The sequence below is a fragment of the Columba livia genome, chromosome 26 (genome assembly GCF_036013475.1).
Source record: "Columba livia isolate bColLiv1 breed racing homer chromosome 26, bColLiv1.pat.W.v2, whole genome shotgun sequence".
Taxonomy (NCBI): Eukaryota; Metazoa; Chordata; class Aves; order Columbiformes; family Columbidae; genus Columba; species Columba livia.
Genome location: NC_088627.1, coordinates 3,675,016 through 3,695,231, shown reverse-complemented (window position 1 = coordinate 3,695,231; position 20,216 = coordinate 3,675,016). Strand labels below are relative to the sequence as shown.

Here is a 20,216-nt window from a genome sequence, read left to right as displayed (position 1 = left end):
GGGCGGCCGGTGACCGGCAGTGCCACCCCCGGAGGAAGTTCCTTTCCCTTTAAATGCAAATCCCGGCGCTGGGGCTGCGGGGACGAGTGTCCGGCGGGCTCGAGGACGCGGCCGGGCCGGGACCGGGGGCTGGGTCGGTACCAGGGGCCGGATCGGGGCTCAGCGCGGGTCAGTCCCCGCCGGACGGCCGGAGGCTACGGACAAAGGGGCTCCCGCAGCCCCCGGCTCCGCTCCAGCGCAGGGGCCGCGATCGCGAAGCCCCAACCCGGCTGCTGGTGCCCGGGTCCGAGCTCCCGATACCGCCCGGAGCTCCCGGTGCCGCCCGGAGCTCCCCGGGGGAACCCAACCCCGCCCGCTCCGGGCAGACCCCGGCGGGGCCCAGAGGCCCCGGTGCGGGGAAGGGGCCACCGAGAGCCGCGCCCGTCCCGCGCAGGGTCCCCGGTGCCGGGATGGAGGAGCGGAGGAAGAAGCGGAGCCCCAAGACCTGCCTGGCGCAGCCGCCGCCCCCTGGAGCCCCCCGGCCGCTGCCCCCCAGCAAAAGCGCGTCCTTCGCGCTGCCGCTGCCCGCCCAGCCCTCGCCCCGCCAGCGCGCCCGGCTCCGGCGGTCAGTGCCGGGGCTGGGGGGTGACCGGCAGCCCCCCGGGGTCCCTCCGGTGCGGGGCGGTGGGTCCGGGCGGTACCAGCCTGTGTGTGCCCCGGGCAGGGCCAGCAAGGAGCGGGGGGGCGCGGCGCGGGGGGCCCCGCTGCAGCACAGCTTCCTCACCGACGTGTCCGACGTCTGCGAGATGGAGGGGGGGCTGCTCAGCCTCCTCAGCGACTTCCACTCCGGGAAGCTGCAGGCGTTCGGTGAGGGGATGGGGGGCACGGGGGGCTCCGGGGGGACAGGGTTTTGGGTGCTGACGCCCCGGCGCGGCGCAGGGAAGGAGTGCTCCTTCGAGCAGCTGGAACACGTGCGGGAGATGCAGGAGAAGCTGGCGCGGCTGCACTTCGGGCTCGACGGCTGCGTGGAGGAGCTGCCCGAGGAGCAGAAGAAGGTGGCGGCTGACAGGAACCTGGACCAGCTGCTGGCACACGTGAGTGTCACCCCCCTTGTCCCCAGCCCTGCTGCCATGGCTGGATCCCCCGGCCACCCCGCGGGAGCCTCAGCCTCGGCCTTTGCCTCCCACAGCTGGAGGAGCTCAGCAGCTCCATGTATCCTGGCCCGGGGACGATGGCGGCGGCACTGGTGGCAGTGACAGCGGCGATGGTGGTGGTGGCAGGGATGGCGGCGGCGGGGAGGGTGACAATGGGGTGGGTGATGGTGATGGCGGTGATGGTGATGGTGGGGGGACAGTGATGGTGGTGGTGGGACAGTGTTGGTGGTGGTGGGGACAGTGTTGGTGGTGGTGGGGACAGTGATGGTGGTGTGGGGGGGACGGTGATGGTGTGAAGACAGTGATGGTGGGGACAGTGATGGTGGCAGTGCTGGTGGCAATGGCAGTGCTGGCAGTGACAGTGCTGGCAGTGGCGGCAGTGCTGGCAGTGGCGGTGGTGGTGGCAGTGACAGTGCTGGCAGTGGTGGTGGCAGTGCTGGCGGTGACAGTGCTGGACTGGTGGCAGTGGTGCTGGCAGTGGCGGTGGTGGCGGTGACAGGGTCCCCGTGTCCCCACGTTTCCCTGACCGGCGCTCAGACAGAAGCTGCACTTGGCCGAGAGCCCGGACCCCGAGGACGCGGCCGCCTGACCCCGCGCCCGCCGCCAGGAGCCCCCACGGGAGCCGCAGGCCCCAGCGGGGCCGCCCCAAGCGGGAGGGACGACGGCGGCGGCACCGGCGACAACGCGGGGCCACTCGGGCCCAGCGCGGGCAGCTCCGCCCCGCCGCCATCTTTGCGGGACCCACGTGACGGGCGGTGGCGTCGTCGCGGCCGGATGACGCCATCAGGAGGCGCCCGGTTGCCGTGGCGCTGGCCATGGCGGCGGCGGCGGCGGGAGCGGAGGCGGAGCGGTGGCGGCGGCTGCTCCGCGGGGTGACCCGCCTGCAGGTGCGGGCCCGCGCGGGGAGAAGCCCGTGGGAGGGGTCCCTGTGGGGTGGGCACGGCCATACGTGGAGAATGGGGCGGGGGGGTCACAGCTGGGGGGGCCTTGGGGGTGCACAGCTGGATATGGGGGTCCCACGGGGGGGGCCCTGATCAGCCGGCGCTGCCTCATTAAAACCCGCCTGGTTCCAGCCCTGGGACGCGTTTGGTCCTTGTGCGCCCGGCCGAGACCCCGGGGGGGCGGGGAGGGGAGGGGGCGGTGGGGGGGACAGTGGGGGACACGGGGTGGTGGGGGCTCGGGGGGGCTCTGGCAGCAGCACCCCCACCCCGCAGGCCTGCGTGCGGGGGCACCTGCTGCGGCGGCGGTTCCAGAGCCTGCGGGCGCAGTACGAGGCCGTGGTGCGGGAGATCGAAGGAGACCTGGAGCAGCTGGAGTGGAGGGGACAGTTCCTGCCGCGCCCCGTGTTCGTCCCCAAGGTCTGCGCGTCACGGTGTTGGGGACTTCTGTGGCCCCTTCTGGGGGAGCGCGGGGGCACCTGTGGGTGGTGTGGATGGGGCAGCTGCGCCCCAGACGGTACTTCTGCAGCGTAGTCCCAGGAACATGCATTTCTACCAAATTAAAAATGACAATTATGCAGCTGAGGCCTGTGAGACTGTCCCCGGTTTGTGTCCCTGAGACCCCACTGATGATTTCTTGCTCTGGGTGAAGCTCAGCCCCAAGTCACACGCTCAACCTGCACAGGTGACACTGGGGGTGCTGTCCCCAGGCACCCTCCTCGCCCAGCTGGACCCTCCTGTGGTTGAGCTCTGCTCTCTGATGGTTTTACCGCTTCTGGAAGGAAAGTCCTTTAAAAATTCCACGATGGCTCAGAGCAGAGCACGGTGGCGTCATGGCAGGAGCGCTGCTAACAGCAGGTCTCTGACCGCCACCTTTCAGACCTTTATGTGTTCTTTATATTTCAATCTCTCGCGTTTTGGTGCTTTAGAAGCCACCGCAGGAGAAGCCTTCGGCTCCGCAGGAATCTGTACCGAGTGACGCGGCCAGCGCAGAAAAACCGCAGGACAAGCCCGAACCTGAACGGGACCAGGGCTGCAGCAGCGGGAACGCTACAGCCCAGCTGCAAAGTGAGAAAGAACCGAGCTCCGCAGGTGAAGGCCACGCAGCGAGCCCCAAAAATCTTGGAGCTGATGCAAAGAAATGCACTGAAAAGTCTCCAGGAGAGAGCGAGGATCGGCAGAACGACAGCACCGTGTTGTCTGCGTGGGACAGCGCGGTCCTGCACGCAGAGTCCCCCGGAGCCAGCCCGGGTGAGAACCAAAACCTTGAGAGCATCCTGGAAGAGGTCAGAACAAGAGGCAGATGGTGCCGTCTGAATCTGTTCTAAGAACAGGTTATTTTTCTGTTTCTTTGCAGAAATTCCGCTTGAGGACGTAAAGGAGCTTCCTCGAACTCGGGCTGGTCTCCAGTCGTACAGAAATCACTTGGTCATGGAGCTGCTGTGGTTGGAACAAGCCATCGCCAGCCGTAAAAACGTGAGGGCCTGACCCTCCTCTTCCAAACCAGACCAGTGCCATCTGCGCTGGGGCTGAACGGGGACGGTTCAGTCACTCACGGCTTGGATCAGATGGCGGCCGTGCCCTTTTTATTCCTTTTCTGGGGGGAAAGCAAACAAAAAGGGAATGCTGAAGGAGAGCAGGAGCTGTTTAATGCGGTGATGGGCTTCACTCCAGCGCCGGTGCTGCTTTGGCGATGCCGCGGTGGGCGCCCAGGCACCGGCTGGCTCAGTGAGCGGCTGTTTGTGCTGCTTGAAAAGTGACATTTGTGCATCTTCTGGCCAAATGCAGTGATTTTGCTGGCTCATCTGCAAGGGTGGGTGCTTTCCTATGTGTGGGATTTAATCGTTAACGCTTGGTTTTCTTTCTCTTGCAGTACTTGATGCTGAAAAAGCAGCTGGGGATTCCTGACCCGTAGGAGGACGTTCCCGAGCACGTGGGGTGTTTGTTTTGTGCAGAGAAGCGGTGAAGCCGCAGCAGCGCAGCTGTGACGTGACCTCGCCAACAGCAGCAGCTTCAGGGAGCTCCAGCTCTGCAGGTTGGTGTCTTCCACTTCAGAAGAATGTGGCAAGAAAGCCTTTTATTTCTTTTAAACGTGAAGATTTGGTGAAAGCGGGGATTAAACGTCACTGTGAAGCCAGGGAGGTTGTTGCGTGTCCTGGAGAGAGACTCGGTGAGTGGAACTAAAATGCCTGAAGGCAGCGGGTGCTTCAAACCTGCAGGAACAAGCTCTTCTCCACCAGACTGTGGGTGACCCATGTGAACAATGAATCACACGCACAATTTTGTTAAATAATGAAAACCTTGTTCCTTTCCCCATCTCTATGGTGTGGTGATGTGGCAGATGAGACAGCTGCTTGCCTGGGCTCTAATTAAACTGGTTTGTGTGAATTGGGAAGGAAGAATTACCAAATAGAACACCCGCTTTTGTACCCAACTGCCTGCCAGGAAGTTTATTGTGTGTCAGATACTTCATCGCATCATTGTCCCTCTGATTTGGAACGCTGGCAGCAACGAAACCCGTTCCACAAAATATATACATCTGTTTTGTGTTGGTTTAGGAGCATCTGCCCATCATAGTAATAAACAGCTCTTGTATTAACCCTCTCTGTGCAAGACGTTCTGTATTTCCCTCCCTCGTGTTCCTGAGTAATTACAAGGGTAAGAAAGATATTATTTTATTTTGTGGTATTCTGCCCTGTGGTTATTTTAGAGATGAGGGACACACTGCAAGGCTCCGTAGAGAAAAGCGAAGCGGTAACCCCTGTGTAAGGGCCGCACAGCATGAGCGGGGACGTCACAGCTGAGTGTGGGGCCAGAAGCCACTTTCACGTGCTTGGCCACAAAAAGAACAGTCCCTAACCAGGTTCCTTCTGCAGAAAAAACAGTCGGTCCCAGAAGTCCCTTTTGAACCATTTATTAACCACTTATTATCCCTCCAGTGCTGAACAAGACAATTCAGTCATCCTTGCCTCGAAACGTCCGCGGATGGAAAAATCCCTTAACACATTAAATCGGGTGTCCTCACAACAGGCCTCGTTAGCCCCAGCGCTCAGGGAACACAGGCTGCTGGATATCCATGTGTCAAAATGCAGCTTCCTAAGAACAGCTGGGCCAAAGCGTCTGCTGCTGGGCCAGAATTCCCCCGTGGGCTGCGGCGGTTACCTGTGAATACGTTCTCTTCCTCTGTTTCTCATCACATCTCCTTCACGAACCAGCAACGCAGAGCGTGACCCCGAGGACGGTGAGCAGCATTCCTGCCACAGCCCCTATGGAAACGAGCAATAACGTATTGGGAACGTGCGTAATTCAGCCCCGGTTAGGCAGAGCTTCTTGTTGCTAAATACACAATGCTCGGATGTTGCGGTAAATCAGGCATCAGAAATGTCTGGATAGATACGGCAAGTTCTGAAGAACACTTTATTCCTACAGCTATCGCTCCAGATCCTGGTGGTTTTAAGCTTTCGGGTTTCCTGCCATGTAGCAAGAGCTACTACTTAACGAGCGAGGGTATTTGCTGGTTTTCAGGAGAGCAGAGAGCAGCCCATGTTGTTAAGTCAGCAAATAGATGCAGGAGACAACGTGGGGAAATGTTTTAAGTGTAACTTACTTTTACCACCAACATCCTCTCCCAGAATCCTCCCAGTCACCAGCGTGACGATCAGCGCCAGGGAGTTACAGAGCGGCACTGCCAGGGACAGATCTGAATGGGACAGTTTTGACACAAAGAGTTTAAAATTTATAATCTTGTACAAATTGTAAAACGTGTTTTGTTGATGATCATTACAAGACAGCTGCTTGATGTTTAGCTGAGTCACCAGAGTAATCAATAGCAGCGATCTTCCCAAAATCCCAATCAACCCACTCCATGGAAGCAACGGGAACTGACCTGTGGATGCCAAGGTGAGGTAGAAGAGGAGAGATCCACCTTGATTGAGCAGAAACGGCACCACGTACTGCAGGAAAAACCATAAACCTGTTAGTTTCTGCCTGCAAACCCACCTTGCGCCTCCTGTCTGGCAACAGAAACGTATCACACTGGTGGCACTGCCGGTCACAAGCTGCTCAGTATCTTAGTCCCGCAGCCGGCAGAAGGCACGCTGTGCTCATTTCACGCAAAAGATGAGGGTTAATGACCTGCTGCCTATGAAACCGGCCTCAATTTTGCACAGGAAGAGCACTGCTACAGGCAATTAAATGAAATATTACCGAGGATAAAGAATTCTGATGATAGGTGGAATATTTAACAGTTGAAGTATCAAGTGCAGAAGGAAGCAGCAATGATCCCAAAGGCAGTTTGACACCCAAAAGTCCGGACAGGGTCTCACCTTGTAGTTGAGGCCCAGGAAGCGGATCTCTGCCAGCAGCTGCCGCAGGCGGCCCCGGCGCTGAACCCCCTCCAGCCCCGCTGCGCCGGTGCGCAGGAACGGCCCGGTGCTGCCCCACAGCACGGCCACCAGCACCAGCGCCGCTGCCTCTCCTGCCGCACAGCACGTAGGAAACAGTCACCTTGCTGATAGAATAGACCCTGGCAGGATCTCACAGTATCACAGTATCACAGTATGTTTGGGATTGGAAGGGACCTCAAAAGATCATCTAGTCCAATCCCCCCATGGAGCAGGAACACCCAGATGAGGTTACACAGGAAGGTGTCCAGGCGGGTTGGAATGTCTGCACAGAAGGAGACTCCACAACCCCCTGGGCAGCCTGGGCCAGGCTCTGCCACCCTCACCCCAAAACAAGTTTCTTCTCATCTTTAAGTGGAACCTCCTGTGTTCCAGTTTGATCCCATTACCCGTTGTCCTATCATTGTTTGCCACCGAGAAGAGCCTGGCTCCATCCTCCTGACACTCACCCTTTATATATTTATAAACATTAATGAGGTCCCCCCTCAGTCTCCTCTTCTCCAAACTAAAGAGCCCCAGCTCCCTCAGCCTTTCCTCACACGGGAGATGCTCCACTCCCTCCAGCATCTTGGTGGCTGCGCTGGACTCTCTCCAGCAGTTCCCTGTCCTGCTGGAACTGAGGGGCCACAACTGGACACAATATTCCAGGTGTGGTCTCCCCAGGGCAGAGCAGAGGGGCAGGAGAACCTCTCTGACCTACTGACCACCCCCTTCTAACCCACCCCAGGTACCATTGGCTTCCTGGCCACAAGGGCCCAGTGCTGGCTCATGGTCACCCTGCTGTCCCCAGGACCCCCAGGTCCCTTTCCCCTACGCTGCTCTCTAATATGTAATTTCCCATCCTATACTGGAACCCGGGGTTGTCTCAGCAAAGCATCTTTAATTAACGATTTTGAAAGACCGGGGGGAAGAACTGAGAGACATCAGACTATGAGTCCTCAATGTAAAACAAAGTCTCTCTGAACTAGTCCCGAAATGCAAACATATAAATAATACATAAATATATAGTTACTACTGCTATTGCTTATATATTATATAATTTTATCTTATAATAATTATTATATGTACAGTGTATAATGTATGTCATATAATGTATTATTTTATCTAATAATATAATGATGTAATCATTATAATAGGCAATAATTATAAATATTACACATTAGAATACATAATATAAATATAGCAAATAAGTAGTAAATATGTAATAAATATTATGTATTATACATATTATGTTCCTGTATATTCTCTCTATATTATTATATTTTATATAGTATTTTATATAGTATATTTTATATAGTTTTATTTATATTTATATTTATATATTTATATTTATATTCATTTATATTTATATTTATATAGTATATTTTATATAGCATTTTATATAGTATAAAATTTTATTATTATACAGGTTATTTCAAAAAGATGGACCCAGCGTGAAATCGCACAGCTTTGAATTGAGTTCATCTCTCTTGAAACACGCTGGAATATAACAATAATTACTATAATTATCTACTTGGCCCACGCAGCCCATACCCACCGCCGTGTTCTCCCCCGTTCACAGGCAGCCCCACACCCCGTAGCCCCGTTCCCCCTCAATTAAAGTGCCCCCCGCTTGTCACCACATCGCCCCCACAGAACCCCCAACAATCGGCGCCTTTTTCGAGGCCCCGTTCCCCGGGAGCGGCCGCCATGCAATCCCGGAAGCTCACCCGCGGTCGCCATAGCAACGGTGACGTGTTTCCGCTCCGCTCACCCTGTGAACCGGAAGAGACGCGCGGGTCTCTCTTTCGCCTCAGTGTTGCCGCCATGGTGAGAATGGGACCGGGAGCGGGGCTGGGATTGGGGTTGTTACCGGTGTTTAGGACGTGAGGAGCTCCCGGGACGGGGTTTCTGGGCGGCAGGGGGGGCCGGGAGGCGGCGGCTGACCCGGAGGCCAAGGCCTCTCCCGCCCTGAGCCATTAAATAGCGTCTCCCCCCACGCAGAAGCCGATCCTGCTGCAGGGCCATGAACGCTCCATCACGCAGATCAAGTACAACCGAGAGGGAGACCTGCTCTTCACCGTGGCCAAGGATCCCGTGAGTCTGGTGTTCCCCACCGCCTTAATTTTTCATGTCTCGTTAATTAATCCGGTTGTTTTGGCGCAGAGCCACCAAGATGCTGGAGGGAGTGGAGCATCTCCCGTGTGAGGAAAGGCTGAGGGAGCTGGGGCTCTGGAGCTGGACAAGAGGAGCCTGAGGGGGGACTCATTCCTGGGGATCAATATGGAAAGGGGGAGTGTCAGGAGGATGGAGCCAGGCTCTTGTGGTGACAACCAGTGACAGGACAAGGGGCAATGGGTGCAAACTGGAACACAGGAGGTTCCACTTAAATTTGAGAAGAAACTCTTTCCCAGTGAGGGTGGCAGAGCCTGGCCCAGGCTGCCCAGGGAGGTTGTGGAGTCTCCTTCTGTGCAGACATTCCAACCCGCCTGGACACCTTCCTGTGTAACCTCATCTGGGTGTTCCTGCTCCATGGGGGGATGGCACTGGATGAGCTTTCCAGGTCCCTTCCAACACCTGATAATCTGTGATTCTCCCAGATCGTCAACGTTTGGTATTCAGTGAACGGAGAGCGGCTCGGCACCTACAACGGCCACACAGGAGCTGTGTGGTGTGTGGATGCAGACTGTATCCTTTAGTCACAAAAACCAGTTTGTCCATCTTGTATTTTGTTTTACAGTGACTCACTTGAGCTGATTCCTCTCCAAGAGGAGCATAGAAGCTATGCAGTGCATTTAACTCTCCTGCTGTCTTTCCCTCGCTCCATCTTCTGGCTGTTTTTCCTCCCAGGCTGTTTGGAATCGCGTGTGCGGGCAGCGTGTCCCATCCCCTTGTGTTTGTGCTTTGTCAGACTTGCTGTGTTGGCCCTGGGAGCTCAGGGAAAGCACCCAAGTTGCACAAGGTTTTCCATCCCCAGTGTTGGCAGGAGGTAGTGGAGATGAAAACATGCAAAGGTTGTTTTAATGCAAGAGTTGGAGCCTTTTCTTTAATGTTTCAAGAGGAAAATTGTTGGTTTTGTAATGGGAGCACTTGGGCTCTGTCTGTACTGGAGTGTTGCTGGTCCTGGAATGAAACTTGTCCAATCTCTCTGTAATGTGGCTTTTTAATCTTGCATATAAATATTCTCTGGGAGTTTAGTGGGTTTTTGGAGCTAAGAACATACCGATATTCCTTAACGAGTGACCCAGGGGACACACGACATGTGCTCACCGGCTCTGCGGATAACAGCTGCCGGCTCTGGGACTGCGAGACGGGTGAGACTCTTCCCTCCTTGCGCAGGCGCGTCTGCCTCACGGCTCGGTCCTGCCATGACGGCTGCGAAGCCTGAAGGACGTGGCAGCAGCATCACATCTGCTTGTTCTCCCCTCTGGAAGAGCTCTGAGTGCTGGCTTGGGCTGCTGGAGGGGATGGTTTGTGCATGCGCCTGGTTTCTAGGGAGTATTTAGCGAACTTATTCAGTGCTTGCAGGTCACCCAGCCTGCTTGTCGGCTTCACCTGTTGCTCTTGTCCTCCCTCAGCTTCTCGTTTTCATTAAAACATTACATCAAAGCAGCTGGTGCTTTCTGCTCTGTGTCCAGGGAAGCAGCTCGCGCTGGTGAAAACCAGCTCAGCGGTGAGGACGTGCGGCTTTGACTTCGGAGGAAACATCATCATGTTTTCCACGGACAAGCAGATGGGTTATCAGTGTTTTGTGAGCTTCTTCGACCTCCGGGACCCCAGCCAGATCGGTGAGGAATCGGCGCCAGCGCCCGCGGCCGGGAACAAGGGGAAGCGTTGATCACCAGAGCCGGTGCCACTGTGTCTGTCTGTCTGTCTCCTTCCTTCCTTCTCGCAGAAAACAATGAGCCTTACATGAAAATCCCCTGCAGTGATTCTAAAATCACCAGTGCCGTGTGGGGCCCTCTGGGAGAGTTCATCATCGCGGGACACGAGAGCGGGGAGCTGAACCAGTTCAGCGCCAAGGTCAGGCTGATAAAAACAGCATCTCCCTGCATCAGCATCTCCCTGCATCTGGGGGAGGATATCGCCATGTTCCTGCGGTGGTTGTGGGACAGAATACGGGGTTTTGGTTCAAATCTGCAGCCTCGTGGAAGGACAGTTAAAATAACCAGAAAGGGCTGTGGGGCATTGGAACAGGCTGCCCAGGGCAGTGCTGGAGTCACCATCCCTGGAGGGTTGGACAGACGGACATGAGGTTCTAAGGGACGTGGGGCAGTGCCAGGGTGGTGGAATGGTTAGACTCGGTGGCCTTGAGGCTCTTTTCCAAACAATTCTCTGATTCCCCGATCTCCTAAATTATTTTGACTGGAGGAGTCGTGTGTGCGCTCACTTGCCTCACCAACACGCTGAAACTGCCGCCTTTCCCCTTCAGTCAGGGGAGCAGCTCTCGAACATCAAGGAGCACACCAAGCAAATCAACGACATTCAGACCTCCAGGGACATGACCATGTTCATCACCGCCTCCAAGGACAACACGGCCAAGGTGAGGCTGCCCGGCAGAAATGCCATGGACTGGACTGGGGATATTTGCTTGCAGGGCCTCTGCTTGGAGCTGTGTGCTCCTAAGGAATTGGAGTGAGCGGGAAGTTAAAGCTTAGTGGGAAAGTTCGGTGAGAAAGGGGAGGCACCACCACGTTAAATTAATGCCCTAGTGTTGAAAACAACTTTGCCAAAATATATCTGCAGTTTGCTACCTCCTGAAGGTCATAGATGTGACATTTACCATAGGCCAGGACTTTGGGATTCTGCAGAAATATTTGGTTTTTTGAGGATTCGGATGCCCATGAGTGACTGTAGAACATATTTGTAGGAGTTAACTGAGCTGCCAGCCCTTCTGCAGAATAACTCTCTGCCTTTTCCCTTCCAGCTGTTTGACTGCACGACGCTTGAGCATCTGAAGACGTTCCGGACGGAGCGACCGGTGAACTCTGCCGCGCTCTCCCCGATTTTTGATCACGTAAGAATGAGCTCGTTCACTTTAACAGTCTCACTGTGACTCCTGCGTTGTCGCTGGAAGGCAGTGTCACCAGTCCAGCTAAAAATCGTGATTGTGGGCTCCGTCTGGGGGACTCTCCTGCGATTTGGTGCAGGGAATGAGCCTTTGGGTCCTCTGATTTTGAAAAGAGTGCCTGGGAAGTGGGAACTTCTCTGGGGCTGGAGTCAGCTCCTGAGTTTGTGGGATGTGCTGGGTGAGGAGGAAGCAACACTGACCTGTTGGGGCTTCTCTCCTGTGCAGGTCGTGCTCGGTGGTGGGCAAGAGGCCATGGATGTGACCACGACCTCCACCAGGATCGGCAAATTTGAGGCCAGGTTGGTTCTTCTCCTCTTGACAGGGCTGAATCCTCACCGGGAGGGCTCCTCACAGCCCCGGGCTGCTGTTCTCAGAGCATCTCGCTCCTGGAGTTGTTAAACTCACAGAGCTTTTCTGAGGAAGCCCTGATTGTGTCCCTAACCAGGCTCCCGACGGCTCGTGAGAATTTAATTCTTCTTTCCTCACCCAGGTTCTTCCACTTGGCTTTTGAAGAAGAGTTTGGCAGAGTGAAGGGTCACTTCGGTCCGATAAACAGCGTCGCTTTTCACCCTGATGGGAAGAGGTGAGGATCTCGGGGTCTCACACCGGGCTCCAGTTAAGCCCAGCCCAACTCTCGGTTAGGATAGGGCTGGGCTGACAGGGACCAGAGCCAGCACCTTCCTTAATTCTCCCATTCCAGCCCTTCTGCTGGGGGTTCACCCTTATACCCCACTGCACCACTGATACTTTTTCTGTCCTGCGACTCCTTTATTAGTTTTTGGAGGGGGTTGTGAGAACAGACTCCGATACTGGTACAAACCTCCGAGCTCCTGACACCATTGATGACTTTATCTTGTCTTTCCTCCCATACAGTTACAGCAGCGGGGGCGAGGACGGCTACGTTCGCATCCATTACTTCGATCCCCAGTATTTTGAGTTTGAATTTGAAGCTTAAATCTGGCGCAGAACTGTTGGAAGGCCTGAAGTCGCTCTGCTCCAGCGGGAAGCAGTTCGCGGCACACCTGGGGGCTGTGGGAAGGTGGGGAATTAAAAACCAAACCGACTCAAAAGGGCGGGACTGGATTTCATGAGCAGCAGCAAAGGCGAGGACAGGAGCTGAGCTGCCTGCCCCTGGGGATGCCACTTCTTGCCCCGCTGGGCTTATTTATACACCAGGGGAGGAAAAAAAACATCAGGAAACAAATAGAAATCTTTTATAAACACAAGCAAAAGCACCTCTGTGGGTTTTGAGGGTTTTTTTGGTCTGGAACAAGACTAACTCGAGCGCTTTGCGTTCCCGGCTCTGTTGGCAGTGCCCTGCTCCCCACCGGGGCTGTTACTCCGGGGTCTCTCTGCCCTGTGTTCTCTTTCCCAGGTGGATCTGCCGCTGGGGTTTGGCTCCGGCCCTGAGGTGTGAACAGGCTGAATTGCAGCAGCTGGTTGTTGTTTTCCAGCTGACACACACGCGCCCGGCTCTGGTGCTTTGTTTATTTGCTGGGACTGACCCTGAGCCAGCTTTCCTCATGGAACAGTTATTTCCTGCACTAGCACTCGCTTTTGCTGTGAATCCTCATCCTTCTGTGCCTGTCGGGCGGTTTGTATCTCTTTCCTTCCTCAAAACTGGGTTCAAGGGCAGATTTCCTGGGCTGGCTCAGTGTGACGGATGCAATGCTTGAACTGCAGCCGGCGTGCGCTTTGTGGAGAGGGTGTTGTGGGTTTAGGAGTGTTCTGACGCGTAGTTTTTGCTGTGCCTGCCGTTTGGGAGCTGCCAAAATCCTGCTGGGGAGAGAGCGGGAGGGAGCGGGGCTGCTCCTGCCCGTGTGAGAGCAGAAAAGCAGGCGTGGGGTGCGAGAGAGAGCGCTTTACTAAACAAGCTCAGTCTGTGCAGCCCAGAGGCTGCGGAAATGGCTCCGTCCCTGCTCCCCGAGCTGTCCCACGGGGGCTGTGTCCCGCACAGCGCCTCCCGCCCAAAGCCGCAGTGTCACCTTGGCCCCATGGGGACCGAACCACCCGCGCTGCTGTTCATCTTTCGTTCTCCGTCTGAGCAGCGGGGTCGGAGAGGGACCGGCTCAGCCCCGTCCCCACACCCTCCTTGGCGGGGGGGTCTTTGCTCTCTACCAACCGCTGGATCTCTGCCCAGGCCTCGTCCAGGTGCTGGGACGAACGGATCCATCGGAAGAACAAACCTTGGAGAGAAGGGGCTGTGTGTTAGTTCAGCTGTGCCGTAGCGCTCGAGAGAGAGAACAGCAGAGCCGCTTTCCCTCAAACCGCCCTGCTCAGAGCTTAAGCTGAGTTTTGGGAGCGCTAGACTTAGCTTACCCTGCCAGAGCTGGATGCTCTGGGGCTCGACAGAGGGCCAGATGACCAGGGGGTTGTGTGAGTACAGAGGATTCAGGTGTTTCGCCCTCTCCTCAGGCTGGTTCAGCCAGGCCCAGAGGGAGTGTGTGTTCTCCTTCACTTTACACAGGCACCTGAGGGAGAGTCCAAACACATTTCAGTCCCTGCTGGGGACAAATCTGACCCAAGCTGTGACCGGGAGGGCTTCGCTTTGCAGGCTCTACCCAAGGGCACAGTGGTGACCGTGACATTGCTCTGAAGGGACAGCGCTGTCCCCGCGTCCCCCCGGACTCGCCTCTCTTTCTCGTTGTTGCAGAGGAAGGTGCCGTAGGCGGAGGCGTAGGCGTTGTCGAAGAGGGTGAGGAGGAGGCGCTCGCTGAACTCCAGGGAGAAGGGGAACTGGCGGCTCAGCTGCCACACGCAGTCGAGGAAGAGGAGGAAGAGCGGCGCCTCCTGCTTCGGCCGGGCGTGGGAGGAGGCAGAGCGGGCGCAGCGGAGGTGGAACGGGTGACCGGCCTGCGGGACCCCAGGGGGTTAACAGGGGATCTGGGGATGCCCAGCTGGGCTCAGCTTTACCCCCTCGGGACCGCGGGTCTCACCTCGATCCACTCCCGCTCCAGCAGCCCCAGGAACCCCCCCAGCGTACGGCAGGATGGGTCCAGGATCACCTGTGCCAGCGCCGTCACCAGCAGTGTCGTGTCCGTCCCCTCTGCCCCGTGCACCAGCACGGTGGCCTCTTCCCTGCGGGCAGAGTCAGGGCGATGCCCGAGGTTTGTGCCACGCTGAGGGTGTTGACGGGGGCAAAGCGGGACAGCAGCCCCCCTCACCTGTCCATGCACTGCGCGGCCAGGCAGGCCGTGCTCAGCGCCGCCTTGACGTGGCTCAGCCAGCGGCAGCTCTCCAGGCGGCTCAGCCAGCGGTCCATGGTGGCGGAGGTGTCGTTGCAGGCTTCCACCAGCTTCATGAAGCTCTCCTGCAGCGGGCGGCCTCTGTGAGGGAAGGACAACGGTGTCAGGGCCTTGGCGAGGCTCTTTTGGGAAGGCTGGAGTCCCCATGCTGTTGTTGTGAGAGCTCCAGAGCTCAGCACAGCCCCTCACCTCTCCAGGGGCCGGTGCAGCCTCCGCCACTGCGGGTAGGAAGATTTGGGCTCTGTGCCCCCTCCTGTCATCCGAGCCTGCTTCGCTGCCTGGGCTGACCGCGTGTCGATGATAAAGCCCCGTTCCCCCTCCTCCAGGACTGTCCCCAGCAGCATCTCGTCCTCACGGCAGCGCTTTCGGTTGTGGCCCGTCAGCGGCTGGCTGCTGCGGAGCATCACCTGCGGGGCAGGGGCGCACGGGGGGAACCCCATGGGATGGGGGCGCTTTGAGCTGCCTTTGTCCAAGGGCTGGCGGTGGTGGGAGAGGAGACAAGGAGCAGGATGGGGAGATGAACTCACGGTGCCGTTTTTGGGGTGGTAATAGCTGAGGATGGGGAATCGCCCGCCCTGCCGGAACCTGGCAGCCTTCCGAAGGGTGTCATCATCCGCCGCCGCCGGCACGATGACGGCCGGAGGGTACGTGGGGCAGGTGGTGAAGTCCTGGTTCACGTGGCTCAGCCGCCACTGGCTGGTCTGGGGGAGATGCGGGTTTGGGGGCTGCCTCGGGTGCAGCGTGAGCCCCAGCGGGCACCCAGTAAAGGTCATTTTGTCCCCCAAGCCCAGCTGGGTCTCTCCCCTCCAGGCTCACCTGCGAGGCGATCTGCTGGAAGTACCGCTTGAGGGGGAAGAGGTGCCATCCTTCCTCGAGCCTCAGGCTCTGCGGTCTGTAGAAGAATGGGTACATCATCATCACCGAGTCCACTGAGGAGAGGGCCTGTGGAGGGAGCAAAGGTGGAGCCGGTCAGGGATGGCAATGTCCCCTCTGCGTCCCCAGGGCAGGCTCTGCGAACACCATCCCTGCTCCTGGCTGTGTCCCAGCAGCAAGCGAGGGCTGGTCGGGCAGGTGCTGGTGCCACCAGCCCCGTGGTCACCTTGTGCCAACGCTGATCGGGAGCTGAGTGTTTACCCACGTTAATGACAGACCGAGAGCAAACACTGCGGGCAGCCGCCTGCTCCTGCCAACCCTTTGCTCCCCGGCTGCCCGAGTCCCCACCTCGATGGAGCTGGCGATGTTGAGACACTCCTCCATGCCCGGGATCTCCAGCTGCAGCACCTTCAGGTCTTTGCACCGCAGTGTGATGGTGCCGGAGGAGCCAGCAAGCCTGGGGGAGGCAGGAGGAGGGTCAGGGCTGGCTGTAGGTCCATGCACACAGACAGACAGACATGCGACAGTGCTGAGCTGCCCTCTGTCCCCAGGAGAGCTGAGCAGGACAATGCAGGAGGACTGTGCCAGTGCCAAGTCGCTGGGTTTCATCTGGCACCAGTGGCACACGTGTCTGAAGCCAGGATTTCCACCATCTCCCTGCCCTGCTCAGGGCCCGGCAGACACGGTTAGCACAAAGTCAGATGGGTTAGCAGAGCTGAGAGAGCGTTAAAAGCCAAACCTGGTGTCCAGTGGGGAGCCGTTAGTCCCAGGGGGTTGGTACCAGCCTAAATTCTGCACTCTGAGGCATAGAGGAGAAGAGGAGATCAACGCCCAGTGCCGCCAGCATCCCCGCTGCAAGCCGTGGGGCAGAGGAGGGCTGAGGCAGCGCTGTGGGGTGGCCGCGCTCTGCCACAGGCACTGTGACAGCAGCAGGGAATGTCCTCAAGCTACAGCAGGGGTGACACTGCTGGAAGGGAGCGCAGAGCTGGCCACGAGGAGAGACCCACCTCTTCTCCACGGCATCCACGTTGCGGATGAGCAGCCAAAGCTCCACGGTGCCGGGCTGGGCGTCCCCCCCGGGGCAGGAGGAGAGGAGCAGGTGGTGGCTGGTGATGCACAGGGTGCCCTTCACCGCTGGCAGCCCCGCGCAGGACAGCAGCACGCTCTCCACCGTCGCCGTCTTGATCAGCTCAGAGAACTCCATAGCAGTGCCGGTGGCTGCCGAGCCCCGGTGTAGTTTGCCAGCCACGCAGACCTGCTGCCGGCAGCTGCCGCGCAGCTGGAGGGAGAAAGGGGAAACGTGCAGCGGCACAGCCCAGCCTGGAAACCCCTTCTTCCCTCTGCGTCACGCTGGGCCCTGTGGCCTCACCCCCCTCTTCGTGTTTACATTGTCACCTACAGAATATGGAGCTTTCTTGCTGCAAAACGCAGAGCAGCGTGACTTATTTCCTGCCCCGGCAAAACTGTCATTGCAGATGGGGAAACTGAGACATGGGGCAGAGAGGGCTGAGAAGCTCTGGCAGTGCCCAGCCCCCGAACCGGGTGCACGGTGCTGGTTGTGCTGCAGGGAGGGAACTTTTGGTGGGTGATGAACATGCAACTGCTGCTTTGCAGGGAGCACCCCTGGGTCCTTTCCTGCCTGTGTTGGGGCCTGTCACACTGGGCTGTACGGTGACAGTTGCCAAAGCCCCGTGCCAGCCTGACCCGGGTCCAGGGGGCTCTGTCACAGCCACCCATACCGGGGACGGAGCAGAACGGGCTGCCCGGTGCAGGGTGAGGAGGGTGAGCGGCTGGCAGCGTTGCCACCCCTGTGCTTACCTGCTTGGGCTGGGTGGCAGGCACGGACCTCCAGGTGCAGGTGGGGACCTCGGGGTGCAAGCAGGGATCTCGGGGTGCAAACAGGGGACCTCAGTGCAAACAGGGGACCTCAGAGTGCAAAGAGGGAACAGTTGAGCATAAGCGCGGGATGTCAGCCGGGAAACAGGGATCTTGGGGTGCAAGCAAGGATCTCATGGTGCAAGCGGGAGACTGTGGGGTGCGAACAGAGGAGCTCAGAGTGCAAACAGGGGACTGCGGGGCATGAGCCAAGGACCTTGTGGTGCACGCAGGGATCTCGGGGGGCACGCAGAGAGGCGGGCGATGCCCCGCACAGCCCGGGGGAACAGCGGCTCGACGCAGCGCTCCGCGCCCGGCGGATGTCGGGTTTAAGGTGGACCGGAGCGTGGGCGGCTCCGCTCCGCAGGGCTGGGGGCGCAGGAGGGGCCGGGGGGACACCGCGTGGGGTGCGACAGCGAGGGGACACACACGGGGACACGCACGGGGACAGGCGAGGGAACGCGGGCAGTGGCGGCGCAGCACCGGCCCTGCACACGGGGGCTTTGGGGACCACTCCAGGGGGGCTGGAGGGGACGGGGGGGCTGTCCCCGGGGCAGGGGGTGCCGGTGGGGCGCAGGCGAGACCCGCAACCCGCGGCCCCCGCACCCGTCCCGGGCAGCGGTGGATGCAGACCCGGTTCCACCTTAACGGCCCGCCCGGGATGGGGACCCAGCTGTCCCCCCGCTCCTCGCCCCATTGTCCCCCCCCCCAGTTTCGTTTTCCTTCCTTGGGCTTTTTTTGGTCCCCCCCGGCCCGGCCGGGTGCGGTGGCGCCCGGGGACGATGATAATTCGTCCCCACTCTTCCGTGCCAGGACGGCCCGGTGACGGTTTCCTCTCCGGGAACTGGGAGTCCCCTCCCAGCTGGAGACAATAATTCTAAAAAAGAAAAGAAAAGGGAAAAAATAAGATAAAATAAAAACAAACCCAAAAAACCCCGCCACTGAACAAAACTAAACCCCCCTCCTTTGCACTCCTCTGGATAAGGAAAGTTCCTGCCCGTTAGAATTGTCCTCGGCGTCCCCAACCTTGATTGTCCTGGGAGTGAATAAATAGCGGGGACTCAGATACAGCTGGGGGAGTTGGTGGGTGGCTGTTTGTGGTGAAGGTGCTTCTCTTGTGGGTGCAGGGAGGCAAAGGGTCCCCTTGCACGGGGACTTTGAGGGGAGACAGGACACCTGAGGGTTTTGGGGGGCTCTGGGGGTGCCACCATGGCCCTTGGGCAGCTGAAGTTCAAGGAGCTGGGTGAGGAGGAGCCCACCTGGGAGGAAGAGAGCCTGGCCAGCGTGAAGGCGCTGGCGGCCAAGCTGAAGCTGCAGACACGGAGACCGTCCTACCTGGAGTGGGAAGCGCGGGTGCGGGGGCAGCCCTGGCGCAGCTGGACCCCTGCGGGGGCACGGGGGGCAGAGCAGGGCCCTGGGCACCCCGAGGGTCAGTGGGATGGTGGCATCTGTGGCTTTGCCACCATGGAAGCGGCTCTGGAGTGGCTCAGGACAGAGCTGGTGAGTAGCTGCTGGTGGGATGGGGGGATGAGGGATGGGTGAGGGCTGAGCCCCAGCACGGGGATGGGGCCAGGGGGCTTCTCTGTGCCCAGGGAGCGCTTGCAGCCCGACCTCACGCAGCAGTGCTGGGATGTGTCATGGCCAGAGTGCTCCAGCTACAGCGCTTTGCGCCTTTGCCCAGCATGGCTGGTGTACGTGGGTTTTCGCAAGGCGCACATGGCTCTGCAGTGCTGCAGCTCTGCCCGTGTCCCCTGCACAGCACCGAGGGACACAGGTCTGCACTTGTCACCCCTTCCTGCCTGCTCTGCTGGTGGCACGGCTGTGGTGGACTTCACAAGTGTGGCACAGCCGCGGTGGCTTTCCTGTGGTCACACCGGCAGCACAGCCACGCAGATACAAACCCATCTGACCCCAACACAGACCCTGTGCGGGCCCTGGGACTGTGTGCAGAGCTCTGTGCTGGTCCCAAGGCCACGTGTGTGCATTGTCCCCAGTGGGTTTGTGTCCTGGCCAAGCCCCAGCATCCCGGTGGCTGGTCCCTGATGCCCGTGTCCCCCACAGCAGGAGATGCAGGCTGTGGACCAGCGCCTGGCGCAGCAACTGATGCGCCTGCGGGCACAGCTGCACCGGCTGAAGGTGGAACAGGCCTGTCACCAGCACAAGGAGATGCTGGACGATGCCACCTTCGGCCTCGAGGGCTGCGAGGAAGACTCGGACCTGCTCTGTAACATCCCGCCCAAGGCCGCCTTCCTGCTCTCCATGCCGCTCAAGCACATCGGCGTCACCCGCATGAACATCAACTCCCGGCGGTTCTCCCTGTGCTGAGTGCAGTGGGAACACGCGGACCACTGGGTGCAGAGCCCGGACAGGAGCCTGGGGGCACCCATGGGTGCATCCGGACCTGCGGGGCTCACAGATCCCTCCCAAAATTCCTCGGGGACTGCGGAGCTGCTGTTGGGGCTGAGCTCCCTCAGGGCAGGCGGTGCTGAGCACAGTGCCTTCGAGGGCAATGCCATGGGAAATGCCACCATCCCCATTGGGCACAGGGCATTTTGGGACACCCATTGCTCTGTCCCTAAGGATGGTGAGGTCAACTGCAGTGGAAAATGTGGGGGGAGGAGAAATAAAAGGAGGTAAAGGTGAGAACTGATGTTTTTCAGATGCAGCTTCTGGGCTTTTACTACGGGGACATGGGGGTT

General features: G+C 58.6%; 6 protein-coding genes across 13 annotated transcripts; 4 read left to right on the top strand and 2 right to left on the bottom strand.

The window, feature by feature from the left end:
• The first annotated feature begins 38 nt into the window (after positions 1-38).
• CCDC28B (coiled-coil domain containing 28B) lies at positions 39-1,903 on the top strand. Of its 2 annotated transcripts, XM_065041742.1 has the most exons (5): positions 39-604; positions 704-846; positions 919-1,073; positions 1,169-1,191; positions 1,671-1,903. In XM_065041742.1, exons 1-5 carry the CDS (start codon positions 54-56, stop codon positions 1,720-1,722), a joined length of 924 nt encoding a protein of 307 aa, XP_064897814.1. In that variant the 5' UTR covers positions 39-53; the 3' UTR covers positions 1,723-1,903. The 2 variants fall into 2 exon arrangements, with proteins under 2 accessions (XP_064897814.1, XP_064897813.1); XM_065041741.1 differs by having other exon boundaries at positions 39-846.
• On the top strand, positions 1,874-4,670 carry IQCC (IQ motif containing C). The gene is made up of 5 exons (XM_065041762.1): positions 1,874-2,020; positions 2,348-2,491; positions 3,001-3,322; positions 3,429-3,547; positions 3,945-4,670. Exons 1-5 carry the CDS (start codon positions 1,949-1,951, stop codon positions 3,984-3,986), a joined length of 699 nt encoding a protein of 232 aa, XP_064897834.1. The 5' UTR covers positions 1,874-1,948; the 3' UTR covers positions 3,987-4,670.
• Positions 4,671-4,969: 299 nt separating this feature from the next.
• Positions 4,970-8,211, bottom strand: TMEM234 (transmembrane protein 234). The gene is made up of 5 exons (XM_065041777.1): positions 8,184-8,211; positions 6,397-6,548; positions 5,958-6,024; positions 5,679-5,771; positions 4,970-5,337 (listed from the first exon to the last, which is right to left on the bottom strand). The coding sequence occupies exons 1-5, from the start codon at positions 8,194-8,196 to the stop codon at positions 5,276-5,278; spliced, it is 387 nt and encodes a 128-aa protein (XP_064897849.1). The 5' UTR covers positions 8,197-8,211; the 3' UTR covers positions 4,970-5,275.
• On the top strand, positions 8,149-12,759 carry EIF3I (eukaryotic translation initiation factor 3 subunit I). The gene is made up of 11 exons (XM_065041736.1): positions 8,149-8,283; positions 8,458-8,550; positions 9,054-9,141; positions 9,702-9,767; positions 10,092-10,241; positions 10,349-10,476; positions 10,886-10,996; positions 11,381-11,470; positions 11,750-11,823; positions 12,015-12,107; positions 12,398-12,759. Exons 1-11 carry the CDS (start codon positions 8,164-8,166, stop codon positions 12,477-12,479), a joined length of 1,095 nt encoding a protein of 364 aa, XP_064897808.1. The 5' UTR covers positions 8,149-8,163; the 3' UTR covers positions 12,480-12,759.
• On the bottom strand, positions 12,723-18,108 carry LOC102083746 (myotubularin-related protein 9-like). 6 transcript variants are annotated; one of them, XR_010468158.1, is made up of 13 exons: positions 17,461-18,108; positions 16,650-16,921; positions 16,382-16,441; positions 15,991-16,099; positions 15,586-15,711; positions 15,297-15,470; positions 14,959-15,176; positions 14,689-14,850; positions 14,461-14,602; positions 14,157-14,377; positions 13,844-13,995; positions 13,030-13,710; positions 12,723-12,930 (listed from the first exon to the last, which is right to left on the bottom strand). XR_010468158.1 is itself a non-coding variant. In XM_065041703.1 (13 exons), the coding sequence occupies exons 3-13, from the start codon at positions 16,844-16,846 to the stop codon at positions 13,547-13,549; spliced, it is 1,725 nt and encodes a 574-aa protein (XP_064897775.1). In that variant the 5' UTR covers positions 16,847-16,921; positions 17,461-17,568; positions 17,735-18,108; the 3' UTR covers positions 12,723-13,546. The 6 variants fall into 6 exon arrangements, 5 of the variants coding, with proteins under 5 accessions (XP_064897775.1, XP_064897774.1, XP_064897778.1 ...); XM_065041703.1 differs by having other exon boundaries at positions 12,723-13,710; positions 17,461-17,568; positions 17,735-18,108; XM_065041702.1 differs by having other exon boundaries at positions 12,723-13,710.
• Positions 18,109-18,372: 264 nt separating this feature from the next.
• On the top strand, positions 18,373-20,167 carry FAM167B (family with sequence similarity 167 member B). 2 transcript variants are annotated; one of them, XM_005509610.4, is made up of 2 exons: positions 18,373-19,017; positions 19,582-20,167. In XM_005509610.4, exons 1-2 carry the CDS (start codon positions 18,727-18,729, stop codon positions 19,840-19,842), a joined length of 552 nt encoding a protein of 183 aa, XP_005509667.2. In that variant the 5' UTR covers positions 18,373-18,726; the 3' UTR covers positions 19,843-20,167. The 2 variants fall into 2 exon arrangements, with proteins under 2 accessions (XP_005509667.2, XP_005509666.2); XM_005509609.4 differs by having other exon boundaries at positions 19,579-20,167.
• Positions 20,168-20,216: the final 49 nt, after the last annotated feature.